Below are 15,226 nucleotides of genomic sequence, written 5' to 3'. Positions count from 1 at the left end.
CTATCATTGGTAGGAGAAATAAGTGGGTGGACAAAGGCTGCAGCCAACCAGGAACCCAGGGACTATCTTGTGGGCTTGGGGAAGGAGCTGACCCTGTAACCCTAGAGGTGGAGTATGCTCTGCCACACTGTGCATTCCCAAACGACCATCACAGCAGGTGATGGTGGCATATTTGGAGAAAAGCTTATTCCAGGGGGGGTTGTAGAGTATGGAAGGCTGATGAGATGGAGAGATTCAGGAAAGCTGCATAAGAGAGAAGCAGGATGGGCTGCAGATCTGAACTCCAGGAACTGCATGGAACAACTCACAGTGAGGCAGATGAAATGAGGGGAGGCATGCACAGGAATCCTGACCATAAGTTACATCAGAGTGTGGAAAACATGCAGGGACTGTAAAACATGGAAAGGCGGTTTTGGACTTGGAGTTGTCTTGAAGGAAGAAGCAATTCTGCACTAACACCATTAATAAAATACAAAGGTTAATAATAAATAAATAAATAAATAAATAAATAATAGTGCTCTGATGAAGAATCCAGCAGATGCAACATCCAAGGGTCATTCTGTCAGTGCACTGCCCACATCACTCTGTGCTGGAAGCACAAGTTTGTCAGAACATTGCTTTTATGTCTCTGCTTGGCCCTCTCTTACTGCCTGGCTAGTGCGAATTCCAGGGGAAGGCCACAGCCCCCTGTACACTATGCAGATTCTGGGGAAAACACCTATTAATTCAGTTCCTACCTGCTGTTGCTCAGCAAATGGAAGGAAGGGACACCTGCTATCTTACCAGAACCTCACGGCCATAGGAAATCTTCAGCAGGACAGGGAGGCGATCATTGCCAATGAAATCATGTCTAGCAGTGAAAGAGGAGAGAGAGAAAAACAGTAGAAATCAACTTGGTGCCCAGGATAACAGAGACAGAGTCACACAGAACATTAGAGACAATTCACTTCCCAGCTAAAGAGTCACTGCTGCGTAAGGGCCGCGGGGAAACCCAGCGGTGTTTGGGTGGGATTGAGTGATACAATGTTGATTTTAGTCATACACCTATTCAGGGACCCAAGTTTTTAGGCCAACAAAATGCCAGAACTTCTCAGATATGGTCTGCTTTGAGAGAAGAAGCATTCAGCTTTCTTCATACCTTCTACAGGCACCCAAGGGCTAGCAGTTCTAGCTGATGACAAAAAAAAAAAAAGAATATCATTACATAATCAAAAGTGCAGGAAGTTCAGCATCATTCATCTTCTCAACTGTCAGGTCAAGGCAGTGTCCCCAGCATATCCCACTAAATGCCTTTTGCTCTGTAGTGTTAAAGGACATTAAAACATTCTCCTGAGGAAGACCAGCTCTGTGGGGTCCAGAAACTGGACATGTTCAGGAATTTTTACTTGCCCAGCCTCTGCTGAAGAACATATGATGAGGAAGGAAAATCTGGCATGGAAACTCAGGAGACTGATGGCATGTGTTGTTCTGGCACACAGCATGAGGCTCTGAAGAACAGGTGCTTGTCATCACCTGTGTGAGAGCTGGACAGATTCCTCCTGCCCTGGAAGAAGTGTTCCTGACTTGGGGGAAACACTGAAGAGCTGGTTATCCTGAATTCTCATCTGATGCAGCTCCTGGGGGGTAAAGTCAACATCTTCTGCCCAGCGTTCTATGTCCATCTTCTGATCAGAAGGAAACAAGAAGGCCCTAGGGAACCAATCAGCTGGTCAGCAACGAGGATATGCAACTTCCCCAGGGCTGTGGTCACATATTCAATCCAAATGGGCTTAGCCCACCTGGTGGCCACATTACTTTTCATCAGGTCTGATCTGTATCTCCCTGATTGCTTTCCCAGCCTGACTCATCAACAGACCTCAGCTGCAGCTGTACCTACAAAACCCACCCTATTAACCTGCAAATTTCTTACAGCCCTTTGAGCACTTCCAGACTCCCAAAAAGAAGGCTGAGTCCAGTGAGCACTGCTTACCAGTCCACAGGTACCACACCCGTGTTCTCCAGCAGAAGCATCACACAGGTAGGCTGTGAGTCTACTGGGGCAGACCCAAAGTCAAAATCCAGCAGGAGAGGGGTATACACTGGAGGGATCAAGCATGTGCTGGTCACAGGAGAGAAAGAAGATATTAAACTGAAATAGGAGGAAGGGTCATCAGGGCATGACAGGGGAAAGGTCATTCCACACTGGCTGTCTTCCTTATAATTCTTGTCTGACCTTATGTTCTTGACCCTTTTGAGAGAAAGGACACTGGGCATAAGGCCGACCTGATTTTCTTTTCAAAATCTTTTATGTATGTCTAATGAAAGTGAGTGACATAACAGAGTCCTGCTTAGCCTGACGTCTCTCTTTAGCTCCTCAGTATAAGGAAGTCACTGACGTACTGGAGCAGGCCCAATGGAGGGCCACTAAAATGGCTGAGAGCTGGAGCCAAGCTGGATGGGGCTCTGAGCAACTTGGTCTAGTGGAAGGCATCCCTGCCCATGGCAGAAGGGTTGGAATTAGATGATCTTTAAGGTTCCTTCCAATCCAAACAATTCTGTGATTACAAGGATGGACAAAAGGACCTGGATTTGTTCAGCCCTATGAAGCGATGGGTCAGGGATGGCAACTGCACAAGTTGCAATACAAGATATGCTGATGAGATACTAAGGAAAGGGTTTTCATCACAGAAATGGTTAAACAGGAGCTCAGACAAGCTGTAGTTTCTCCATTCTCAGACATATTCAGCACTGAATATTCAGATATTTAGAACTGAATAAGGTCTGGGGCAACCTGATCTATATGTCCCTGCTTTGCTACATCAGAGACTTTTGGAGGTTATTGCAATTAAATTATTCTCTGTTTCTGTGGCTCCTTTCAAGGGAGCTTAAGCAGAAAAGTGGAAGTGAGCAACTGCCTGCAGCAGTTAGGATGGAAAAACAGGGTGCCAGGCAGTAAGGAGCTACAACACATGCCAATAAGCCACAGCATCTCTGTCTGGCTCATCTAAGGGACTCAAAGATCACTGAGCCATTTCCTCATCTCACCTGTGCCTTGTGGGGACTTTGTAGGTGAGCTCGCCAGGAGTTGGGTCTTGCTCCAAGTATTCATTCAGTGTGTCCAAGGAGAAGAGCCTCCAGATGTGCATCTTGCTGTTACGCCTGGCAGTCCCTGTTGTACAGGCGTCTGTGATGCGCAAAGTTGGGTAGACGCCTGTTGCTACAACGCGGCACAGGAACTCCTCCTTCTCTTTTACACTTGCAAGACCTGCAGCTTGGGGGAGAAAGAAACACCAAAAAGTAGTCATGTACCATTAAGGGGCTGCTGCCTGAGTCATTTTGACTGCAGCAAAGAGGAAGGAGGCCCTACCAAGAACAATGAAAGAATGGGCATTGTACATAGTCTTTTGTTTGGCAGCTTCTCAAAACCCCTAAACCACTGACTTCTTGTTGTACCTTGACTTCTGCATTTAGACATCATCAAAAGACTATGAATGTGATCCTTTTCAACAGTGCATTTACACAATTTAGTTTTGCACTATGTGAGAAAAACTTTTTTTGATTTAAACCTACAGTCTAAACATTTTATGAAGTTCCCCTTGTTTTCACACTAAAAAATCTTAAACAGTTACTTATATCTTGTGTTCCCTTTTCATTCAAATGACATTACATTTTTCACCTTCCAAGCTGCAATCTCCTTGTCTTGCTAGCCGCTTCTTTTACAAACACTGTCCCCCATCTCTGAGCACTCCAAAACATCCATCTCACCTCTGGGTGCACAAATATCATATCTGATTTTCCAGGTGTATTGCAGCCGACGGGCTGGCCTTACTTTTATTCTGACAGAAGCTTTTGATCTTGCAGGAATTGTTCCTCTGGAATGTTCCAGCTCTAGAGCTGTAGGATACAAGAGGTGGTATGAGCTCTTGGCATTACTGTCTCTTACACCACACATGTTGTGGCACACAGATCACTAAGTCTACCAGCACTCTAGCCACTGCCACCCCTTGCCTAATAGTTAGGATTAGCTTCAAGTGCTGAATTTGGGATTCCCAGACTACAACTGTAGGCAGCTTACTGGGACTACCCAGATTGCCTCTGGCCAGCAAAGAGCAGGGAGTTTCCCAACTGGAGGTCCTCTAGATAGGCAACTAAGAGCTGGCAACATTTCTTCTGGTAAGGTCCTTTATTTAACTTCCTCCTCTGCTGGGAAATTGTATCTTATTTCAAGGTCCAGATTGGTCTAACTTCAATTGTCAGACTCTGGATTATGCTTTTTCCAGCAAGATAGAAAAGTCATGTCCTACACAAAGGGGCAGACAACTTAAGGTTTGAGAGAATCAGTGCAAGCCAACCAGCAAGCAGTCCAACCTCCAGGTTAATTTTAGATTGGTTTTGGAGAAAAGAGGGGAAAACTAAGGTCCTGTCCCATGTTAATTCCTTTACAGTACCCAGTAGATCGCTGCGGACCTCCTCAGGGTTGTGGGGCCCTGTGAAGAGTTGCTCCACACTGAGAATGTAATTCAGAGTACAGATCCCATCATTTAGCAGTACAATGCTGTAGCTTTTTTGATCACCAACTAGAACATTTCCAAGGTCCAGATAGTCCTTGTGTGCCTGGAATACAAACCCACCATGCTGAGGTCACTTTAACATGTCAATCATAGTGGTTGAGTGTAGCCACCACTTATCTCACCACATGCTGATCCCTTGGCACATGCCAAGTACAGTGCAGTGCAAAGGACTCCCTGCTTTGTGTAGGACCTGGCAGGCCCTGGGAGATAGAATTGTTCAGGTTAAAAAAGACCTCTAAGATCACTGAGTCCGACCACTGACACTGTCAATGCCACCACTAAACCATGTCCCTGAGTACACACGTCTTTTAAATACTTCCAAGAATGATGACTCAACCACTTAATTGGGCAGCCCATTCCAATCAGTGACAACCCCTTTCCTGAAGAAATTTTTCTAAGCATCCAATCTAAACCTTCCCTGATGCAATTTAAAGTGATTTACTCTTGCCTTATTGCTTATTACTCAGGAGAAGAGACCAACACCCACTTTGCTACAAACTCCTTTCAGGTAGTTGGAGCACAATAAAATGTGGAACAGGTCTGTGAGGGACTCAATCTCTCCTCCAAATGCTTTCTCCTACTGTTTTTTAGGCTGTTTGCTGGGTAGGATGTAGCATATTCAGGGCTGTGAGAACACTAGCTAGCCAGATGCACTTGGGTCAAGACTGAAAGGTTTTTGCTGGCCCTTTTGTGACTGCTTAAAGAATGCCCCTCACTTTTGACTAGTTGTGCACTCACATACAATTTATAAGGACTACATACCTTGAAGAAATTATCACCCATCAATCAACATGATTGACATTGGGCAGTGACTTTCAAAGTATTATTTTATTTACCTCTGGTTCGTTAAGAAACCTGACTAAAAATGGAAGTGGCTGCACAGACCTGCAGATAACAGGAGGAGAGCCACATGGAGGTGTACTGGCTACACCACTTTAAAAGGTCCACTACACTTTGAAATCAGACTAACAGCAAAACAAATGGAGAAGGAGAACAGACAGAATGAGAGGAGAGAACCATGATTCCCAAGGAGCCAAATGGCTTGCTTGGTTGAGTCTGGAACAGAGCAATCCCAGAGGATTTGTTAAGGTTGTATTTGAACTGGCAGGACATTTACAACATGTAATTTTGCTGTGAATCCGTATTGGCTGCCGCCAGTACAGGGAAAAGAGAAAGTCCAAGACCCCCATCCCAACCTGGTCCCCCCTCCTAGTACTCAGTGGGCCCCTGTTCCTTACCCTGATGGTGCCCAGTGCCCCTTCTCCAATGACCCGTAAGACATAATTGGCATCTGTGGGAGACTCTGGGCTTTTCCACTTCACAGACACCACAGCTCGCAGCACATACTTGGTTTCCTTGTCAGGACTAAAAGTCCATGCCTGAGCCTGCAATCACAAGAGGGAAGAGTGCCCACAGGAGCTCCAGTCCAGAAATAAACCCAAACACCTCAACAATTGCATTTAGTCCTCTCCTCCACTGTAGCTAACCTAGTTCTTTACAGACACACCACCTCCATTGCATCAAAGATTCACACTAGGAATGAACATCCAGAGATTCAAAGCCAGGCTGAGGTTGTGTTGTAAAGAACAAACCAGAACTTTGGTAGAATTTGAACTTACCATGGCTTCATAGGGCTGGAGGATCCCTGTAGTGGAGCTGACAGACAGGATCTTCCTGTCTGAGTGACGGATCCTCCATGTGAAAACCATGGGTAGCCTTGTGCAGTTTTTAATGGTGTACATGCGTGTAGAGGAGGTCCCTATCTGGAGAGGCTTGAAGTAGAGAATTCCATCACCTTCTAAGAGCAAACGAAGGGACTGCCCACAACTCTGGAGAACAATCTCCTGTGGAATTAAGAGAAAAAGTAACAGACATTAGCTAGAAGTCTCAGCTGCCTCTGGAGGAACCTTACAAAGATGTTGCTCCTTCCAAGAGAGAAGTAAGAAAAATTTGGATCTTAATAAGGAGAGGAAGGGCTTTAGGCTGTGCTGTCAATTTAGACCCTTAGCATAATACAGTGTATTCCAAGAGATAGAAATGTAAGGAACAAGGGGTACAGGATGTTTGGCACCAGAAAGGCTTTTTTTCTGCAATGTTGACTCCATATTAAATTTTTAAAATATTCTTTCATTCCTATTTCCAAAGAGAAAAATCTAAACTAACCATTAGGAGATGTAATAAGCATCCCAGTGCAAGTCACTGTGAAAAGGGAAGACTACAAGGGAACAAAACTTTGCTCACCATTGTCCACTTCCCTCTCCTTACCTTGGTGTATGCAGGATAAGAGTTGAGCTCCAAAGAAAGGACATGCTGCTGCAAGACTGTCGTAACTGGGTGAGTGTGGAGAAGGAAAATCTGGTGGCCTCCTGGAATGACATGTCCTAAGCTGGGCTTGACCAAAACAGAGGGACATTCTTCAGTGTAGTTCACACTGAAGGTTGTCAAAGAGGTGCTCGTGTTGGACAACAGCACGCTGCAGTAGGTATCAGTGTCACAAACTGCAGGAGGAAAAGTCTGGTGGAGACAAACAAAAAGGGTTGCTTTCATTGGGTTTAAAAACCAGCTTAAAGAAAAAGTTTTCACTACATTAAATTCCAGGTTCCAATAAGCACTACCTTGAATCTATGGAGAACTTTCTAACTGCTTCCTTTCAAGGAAAGAAATTAAACCACCTAAGGGTACACAAATGATGGTCTTTTCCCTTGCCATAGTGGCCCTCATGGGACTGGTGAACCTATTTTCCATCATGCCATGCTTTATGCCCATCCAGTAAGTGAGCTGCTTGCTGGTGCCTGCAGTTTCTGCATGGACAGTGACATCCTGGGTGAAGAATTCCAGCAGGCTGGAATTTGCTCCACTTCATGCACATCAAATAAAGGCTGCATGGCCTAGATTAGCTGAAGAGATTTCATAAGAGGTTCTCAAGACTATTCTTATGCCTTAGGATCAGACCTCCCTTAACCTTATAGGAAAAACACCTTACTGTACTACAGAAACAGCAGGAAGAGAGAGAGAGAACCTTCCCCTCTATCTTACAGCCACTTGTCTTTCATGAGCATTCTGTTTGCCCAAGTGCATGCAGTTTTTGAGGCTCCTGGGTTCCCCTTGTTAGTGCCCATGTCCACCTAAACAAAAAAGAAGGTGATCCCAACAGCTTTTCTCTCAGAACTACTGAGATGGTTAGTACAGCTGACATGGTGGAGGTTGGGAAGATAATGCAGGAGGAAACAGCCAACTATGGTACCACAGCAGGAGCCTCCACACCATCAGAAACCACCAAAGACACATCTCAGTGCAATGGGAGACAAAGTAAAGAATTCAGAACACTGAGTGTCTCTGCAAAGATCCAAAGGTCAATCAGTTACACACTTTGGGGACATCCAGGATGTACTGTGGAATGATGTGCTCCTGTTTTGCTTCATATGTGTGTGCTCTCAGCCTCACAGTCAGGCACCATGACGGGCAGATGGTGGCATCATCCTCAATGTTGTTGTAGTGTCTCATCACCTGCAGACACACAAGGGACAACACGGTGTGTGCAGGAAGGGAGTGTGGCTAGGTGTTTCACAGAATCACAGATTAATCTGAGTTGGAAGAGACCAAGTGCACATACTACCTCAAGCAGCTGCTTGATCAATGACAGCCCTGGGGCTAAGGAATTGACATTTTCAGGGAAGAAGGACTGACCAATGCCAGATGAGAAACAGATGGCAAATGCTAAGTTTCACTTACCAGGACATTTCTGGGTGCTAAATCTCCTGTAACTGCAGACTCGTGTAACATGAATCCCATGTCACTTGGGAGAAGAGAGAAAGTGCCCTCAGCAGCTTTACTGGTGGAGGGCCTGACACAAAGACCAAGTTCTTGCCCATCACCCAGGCCAAAATAACCATTCTTGTGAAGGCTCACATCTACACTAATAGTGCAGTAATTCATAGTAATTCCTCCTTCAGTGAGGTGTACCATGCTTCATGTTTCCTAGAGATAAGTGTGGCTGTGCAAGTGCATGAGCTGTGACTTGTTCTGTCATTTCTCTCTCTGCAACTTCTCACTCTGCCAGGACACAGGTGAAAGAGAAACTTTAACCCAACAGTGTATCAAAGCAGTGGCCAAAAGAGTTAATAGAGGTGCTAGTTTTATAGGGTTTAAACTGAATTTTAACTCCCCTGAAATACTTTATTCTGAAAAAAGTTTCTTGCTAGGTCATCTCTAGTCTTAGTAATTCCTACTAACCTTATAAACAGCAAAACCTTCCAGCTCTGCTGCATAAAGACTGTTGACCTGAGTGGGCATGCAAAAGACATGGAAGGTTGAAGACTTCAATGGTAGCACTTCACACATTTCAGGGCGCACATAGAAGGCACTGTCATGGTTTGGAGTCCAGGCAACAATGATATTTCCTTTGGTGTGGTTGGTCACACAGAGAGAAAGAGATTTTTGTGGTGGCACGCAGCATCCAAAGTCATACTCCGTGGGGCTGACACTAACATGAGCAGGAAACAAGGCCAGGTTGCTCTTTTCACCATTGTTGAAATACTCAGCCATGGCATTGGGTTCCAAGTATTCCTTGGGCGGCTGGTCCTCAGAAATCTACAGGATGGAAATACCTCAGTGTAAGTCGGGAAAGTGTGCCTGTGGGAGACACCAGGTGCTGCTTGCCTTCATGAGCAAGAAGGCACTTCAGCAAGATGCACTTCAGCAAGAGTTCCTAGGACAGCTCAAAGTCTAGGCTTCAAGGAGGCTTCTGTTTGTAAGCCTCAATCTGAGACTAAAGAGGAAGCAAAAAATGACCCCATGATGGAGATAATGCCAGAAAGAAGCTGAGCTAGGGTAAAAGCCACCTGACAAAGATAGTGTTGGTGTGTACTGGGAACATCAACAGCAGAAATACTAAAGAAATCAATCTGGCACTTGCAAGGCCTTCTAGATATGTCTTCAGTACAACAGATACCCAGCATTTATAGAGAAGAGCTGAAAGTTTCTTAGATTCCAGGGAGGGCAGCTCATACCTCAGGGGGCAGCATGAGGGCTCCCTTTTCATCCATCTGCAACTTCTCACTCTTCAGCATTTCACTCAGGATATCAGGGGGGTAGAAGGTCAGTCCCCTCACCATGTTGGTTCGGTACCAGGAGAGGTGTCTTTTCTGAAGGATGGGTGGCTTAGCTGTGTCTGAATGGCAGGTACCAAAAAAGTCCACATACTGGGGTTCCTGGGAAAACACAAGACAGGATAATAAGAAGTAAACTGTCCCGTGATTGCTTGAGAGTTTCACCATACCAGTATCACTTCCAAAACCCTGCTGGGAAAGGCTTAGCATCTGCAGTTTTCGGCTGCCATTAACTTTATGTCTCAATGTCAGACAATAACTTTCTTGAAACTGGAGTTAAATTTAAAGGCAATCAGTGCACAGCCATGCAGCTAAAGTTAGGAGAGAGACCTAAACAGACAAGAGCCACACAGGATGCACCTCATGGCACTTACAAGCCCTTTGTAATGTAAAGCAGGCATTACCGACTGTCCACATCCTATTGCTGATAGGAACCTGCACCATGGGGATTCTGCTTAACAAGAGTCTAGGTCCTGCACTTGGGTCACAATAACCCCAGGCAGCATTACAAGCTTGGAGCAGAGTGGTTGGAAAGCTGCTCATCAGAAAAGCACCTGTGGGTGATGGCTGACCACAGCTGAACATGAGCCAGTGTGTGCCTGGGTGGCCAAGAAGGTCAAGGGCATCCTGGCTTGTATCAAAAACAGTGTGGCAAGTAGGACCAGGGCAGTGAATGTTCCCCTGTACTCAGCAATTGTGAGACTGTGTCTTGACTATTATGTTCAGTTTTGCACCCCTCAGTACAAGAAGAGGAGCTGAAGCATGTCCAGAGAAGGGCAATGAAGCTGGTGAGGGGTCTGGAGCACAAGTCTTACGAGGAATGGCAGAGGGAGTTGGGGCTGTTTAGCCTGGAAAAACAAAGGCTTAGGGGGAATTTTGTTGCTCTCTACAACTACCTGAAAGGAGGGTGTAGCTATGTGAGGGCTGGTCTCTTCTCCCAGGTAAGAAGTGATAGGACAAGAGGAAATTACCTCAAGTGGAGTTGGGGCAGTGGTTAGATTGGATAATGCGAAAAATTTGTTCACCAAAATGGTTGTCACCCCAGGCTGCCCAGGGATGTAGTTGAATCATCATGCCTGCAGGTATTTAAAAGACATGCAGATGTGGCACTTGCGACATGGTTAGTGGTGGACTTGGCAGTGCTGGGTTAATGGTTGGACTCAATGATCTTAGAGGTCTTTTCCAATCTTGACGAGTCTATGATAGCTATCAATGAAAATGCAGTGGGAAGAGATTTGCAGAGACTACTGAGACAGGCCAGTCCTCTTGGGCTGCACTGAAGATGCCTCTAAAGTACCACAGCAATGAAGCCACCCTTTGCCTCCCATACCTGGTGGTGGACGAGGCACGCGACTCTGCGGTGGTAGATTATGGGGTGGGTAGGTCGGAAGGTCACCTTCAGTGTCAGAGTTGTTGCGCCCTCCAAGACTCCGCTGGGGCGATCCAAGGAGAAGACACTCCCCTTGCAATCAACATCAAACTGATAATAGGCCGGGACATCGGACCTGTTGCTGATTTTCAGTGTCCGCATCAAACTTTCTCCAAGATTGATCCAGTCAAAGCTCACAGAATGCTGGTGCAGGGACACAGAAGGACCTAGCATAACACGCAAGATCCTGGACCTGTCACAGCTGTTTCTTCCAACATGTCACAAGACACTGCTGCACTTAACTGATATATTCCCAAACAGATTAAACTCTTCAACAAACCTACTTGTCCTAGCAAACAGTTGGACATTCACTTAAAACAGTCAAGCAAGTATAAATCCCAAATGGTACACCAGGGACAGCCAGATCCCAGCAGGAGTTTAGTCTGTGACTTCAGGCTATGATAACTTCAAGCCCTTCCACAAGCACTAACCTTTTCCCTCCAGAGAAGCTGACAGGGAGAAACGGGAAAGGCTTTGGTACCTGTACATGAGCCAACCACTTTCAGAACAGTCTTCAAGTGGCATCCAGCAGATGTGATCGTGAAATAGTCAGTGCTGTGCTCTCCTGCTACTTGGGGCTGAAACCGTACGCACAAGAGCAGCTTCCCTTTGGCAGGGACAACATCACCGGACACATTACAGGAGAAAACATAACCATAAAGCAGAGGGTTTTCTGCTCGTTCGATTATACATGGTGCATCAACCTACAAGTAGAAAAGAAACAGGTTAACAAAGGAGCCAACATGAGCCAGGATGGCTCTGAATGAAGGACACTAATCAGGTAAGAACTGCCGTTTTCAGCAGTGCTGAACACCACCAAGAACACCAAGGCCACCACAGAACCACTGTGAAGCAAACCTCTGCCATTTTGTTCTGATGGAGAACGGGTGGCAACTCAAGCAACTCAAGGAACTCAAGCAACTCAAGCTCCCTCAACATGGTCAGAAATCAGCAGGCTGCAGCAAAACTCCCTGTGGTCTCTGGGGTTGGAGTGCCCCTCCTGGTAGGTGGAAAGATGGCTCAAGGTGTCCCTAGGGGCCAAAATAGCATAAATGACTGCTGTGATCAGGGGAACATGCAGGCAGGTAACTTATTTCCCTCTATCCACAGTTCCACTTTGTTTATGGGTCTTCTTTTCCCAAAGAAACAAAGCTGGTGCTCTGACACCATACTCAAGACCCTTTTAAAAAATGTCCTGATGCTTGCCTGGCAATGCTGAGCACCCCTGCAGTATGGATAATAACAGTACAAAAATGAGTGTGTCTTTTCTACTCCCAAGCTGCAGGGCCTGTGGAGGAGTCAGCACTGCTGTCATCTATGTCAGCAGTCTCTGAGTACATCCATCGCTTCAGAGGCTGGGAAGGGCTGAGCTGGCACAGGTAACAAGGTGCTCAAATCCATTTGACTTTTTGAACAATTCACTGGGCTGCATTCCACAGAGGGCAGAGGAAGATCCATCAGTTGCCTGGGACACACACGCAGCAATTTGAGACTGACACAAGTGCCACACAGGATTGATGGACTTGTCCAGGGTGGGCAGGAGAGCTGCAGGGTGCAAAGGAAACGGTGATGTGGACCAAGCACAGAAGGGAAGCAGGGGGAAACTGCAATAGCACTGTGGCTGGGAGGTAAGGGTGAATGGCATGGCTGGTAGGGGAAGGCTCATCACCTCTGCTTCATTCACACTCACACTTAGGTTATTTTCACAGCTTTAAGGGAGATAGACAAGACCAAATATCCCAGGGAAATGTGTCAGCTTGCCAGCTTCTCACAAGAAGTCAATCTCCCTCTCCCCATACCACAGACGCGTTGAAGATTTCCACAGACTTCTCCACAGTTGTCCCCACTGGAACTGATCCAAAATACAGGACATCTTGAAACTTTCCAGGCTTCTTTCCTGTCATGCTCACACACAGGCAGGGGTATTTGGCTGTTAAAGAGAATAGTATACTGGATTAGGAAAGACAGGTGGAACCTCTACTCTTGAATATTCAACACTCAACTGGACAAGGTCTGAAGAACCTCAGATAACTCTGAAGTTAGATCTACCTTCAAAGTTGGCCCTGTTTTGAACCAAATAAACTCCCTCCTAGCCCTAATTTACTTAGAATCACATTTTTTGTTTGTCAGTGGCCATACAAGTCACTTGCTAATGAAATAATTGCTTATTTTAGCTCACATCCAGAAAGATTTAGAAATTTCCCTCTGCTTCTCTATCTAGCAAGGACAGACAGGAGACACTGAGTGCAGACAAAGCCAGGAGTTTGTGGAGGCTTTTTCCGGCGAATTCCTCCAATTTCTTCCCCTGTGTCAACTCAAACAGGCCTTAGAAATGCTGTTTGGCCAAAACATGCCACAGGGCATATTGGACCCTCTGTCCCTTCAGATAACACTTCCAAATTGGCAAAAGTACACTAGAGAATTCCACAGGCCACTTTCAAACTGTGAGCTTTGCTTGCTCATCACTGGGTTGAGCCAAATGTTGCAGACCCTTCCATGTATCCCTGTGGAATGCTATTCCAGAGTTAGGGGTGATACACATTTCTTTGAGTGTTTAATGCAAGAAAGACTCACCCAGGGCTTTTAGCATGATTGTCCTCTTTTGTTTCTCTTCACCTCCAAACCAGCACGTTGCTGTTTCATAATGCACCCCAGCCACCTCGGGCTTGAAGATCACCTTGACCAAGCACTTAGCACCTGGCTTCAGTGTGCCACTCTCAGGACTCATGAAGAAAGGACTTGATGTCTCCCAGTCAAAGACGCAAAAAACATCACTAGGAAATGGAGATATATTTTTAGCAGATCAATGGATCACTTGCTGCCTGTGCAATCATGCACAGGATGGGCCTTTCCCAATAGGTTATTCAGTTAGGATGAGAAGCAACCAGTGCTGAATGGAAGAATCCCAAATGCAGCTGGACAAACATGTGATGCTGTGAAGAAATTTGTCTCTAGTTCCTGCTCTGCTCACACTTTAAAGAATCTTAGTTATTACAGCTAAGAACTTTATTAATGACCGTAAGGTGATAGCAAGCAAATCAGTTCCACAATTAAATATTTGCTTTTCTTGTATCTAAATTTGCAGCTACTTAATTTAAATGACTATATTTTCCTCTGTTATATGCTCAGGTGACAAAAGAGGATTGAGCCATTTCCCTAATACCTTATTCAATTTTCCAGAACCCCCTTTGCTTGTTTGATTTCTGCAAAGAACATGATATACCATCAGCTTTTTCTATTTTATTGATCTAAGCTGTGTGCTGCTTACCATCCTTATCCTCTAACATCCTGGGCCTATCACTTGTGGCAAATTATTTCTCCAAGTGGAGACTGAAACACTTGAAATGGTTGGAATCACTTGGTTGGAAGTACACCTCCTCCTTGCCTGGGAACTTCACTGCATCCCTTTCTACAGTACTGTCCTTCCTCATTAAAATAGGACAAACCTTAGTAACTGGGAGCATCCTTGCTCCTAAGTGACTAAAATGTTTCCAGCTGGTAGCTCATCTCTCCCTGTTCATGCTGGGCAGGCTGCTTTTGGTTAAACGGAAGCCCAGGCCTCTCCAGTGAATCTGGGATGTTCTGTGCTTGTCCCCATCTAGTTCCTGTGCATGAATGGTTCTCAGCATGTGCTGGCAACAAACAGATGTGAGATGCCAAGATGTGCCCACAATGACCTGTACTACCATTCTGCTGCCCTTTCTGCCAGCACCTTAGGGAAGGCAGAGTTGCCTGTTGTTAAGGCAGCCAACAGAACCAATAACCACTGGAATGAGCTGCATTCACTGGAGAGCCCAAGAAAGTGGCAAAGCACCTGAGAAAACAGGAGTGTCTGCTTAGCACTCACCCAACGTTGCAGACAGGAAACACCGCCTCTGTAGCACTGTAGGTAGCACAGACAGGCAACTGGACAGCAGCTGGGATGGACAGACAGCAGCGTGGAAGCAGAGCATGCAGGCTAACAGAGAACTCACCCTCAGCTTTCATAAAGAGGATGCTGTCTTCATAGTCCCTCTGCACAGAAAAGCAAAGGGAGACAGCAGTTAGATACTGCTGCAGCTCTGCCCATGAATACCTGTCACCCTCACCACTGCAAGTGTTGGGGAAAAAATGTTGGCAACAGAGGCACCAGTGGAGGC

General features: G+C 45.9%; 1 protein-coding gene across 5 annotated transcripts in view; it reads right to left on the bottom strand.

Annotated features, from left to right (window-relative positions):
- Window positions 1-15,226, bottom strand: part of CFAP65 (cilia and flagella associated protein 65) — a 30,979-nt gene that overhangs the window by 13,103 nt on the left and 2,650 nt on the right. For 4 of the 5 annotated variants that reach the window (XR_008483124.1, XM_054278209.1, XM_054278208.1 and 1 more), the window contains exons 2-18: window positions 15,062-15,101; window positions 13,662-13,861; window positions 12,887-13,017; window positions 11,569-11,791; window positions 10,989-11,254; window positions 9,560-9,760; window positions 8,784-9,140; window positions 7,920-8,057; window positions 6,816-7,064; window positions 6,170-6,394; window positions 5,789-5,935; window positions 4,428-4,593; window positions 3,745-3,873; window positions 3,025-3,250; window positions 1,970-2,098; window positions 1,513-1,689; window positions 784-850 (exon numbers count right to left, since the gene is read on the bottom strand). Coding sequence is in view for 4 of the 5 variants with exons in the window: in XM_054278209.1 (XP_054134184.1) it covers window positions 784-850; window positions 1,513-1,689; window positions 1,970-2,098; window positions 3,025-3,250; window positions 3,745-3,873; window positions 4,428-4,593; window positions 5,789-5,935; window positions 6,170-6,394; window positions 6,816-7,064; window positions 7,920-8,057; window positions 8,784-9,140; window positions 9,560-9,760; window positions 10,989-11,254; window positions 11,569-11,791; window positions 12,887-13,017; window positions 13,662-13,815 (2,985 nt within the window). In the remaining variant the exon portion in view is untranslated. Of the gene's footprint in view, window positions 1-783; window positions 851-1,512; window positions 1,690-1,969; window positions 2,099-3,024; window positions 3,251-3,744; window positions 3,874-4,427; window positions 4,594-5,788; window positions 5,936-6,169; window positions 6,395-6,815; window positions 7,065-7,919; window positions 8,058-8,783; window positions 9,141-9,559; window positions 9,761-10,988; window positions 11,255-11,568; window positions 11,792-12,886; window positions 13,018-13,661; window positions 13,862-14,934; window positions 15,102-15,226 lie in introns of all 5 variants that reach the window. The other variant, XM_054278211.1, reaches the window with a different exon arrangement.

The sequence above is a fragment of the Melozone crissalis genome, unplaced genomic scaffold, assembly GCF_028551555.1.
Source record: "Melozone crissalis strain CALT ecotype California unplaced genomic scaffold, PUWL_Pcris_2 ptg000023l_1, whole genome shotgun sequence".
NCBI lineage: Eukaryota > Metazoa > Chordata > Aves > Passeriformes > Passerellidae > Melozone > Melozone crissalis.
This window is presented reverse-complemented; position numbering and strand designations above follow the sequence as displayed.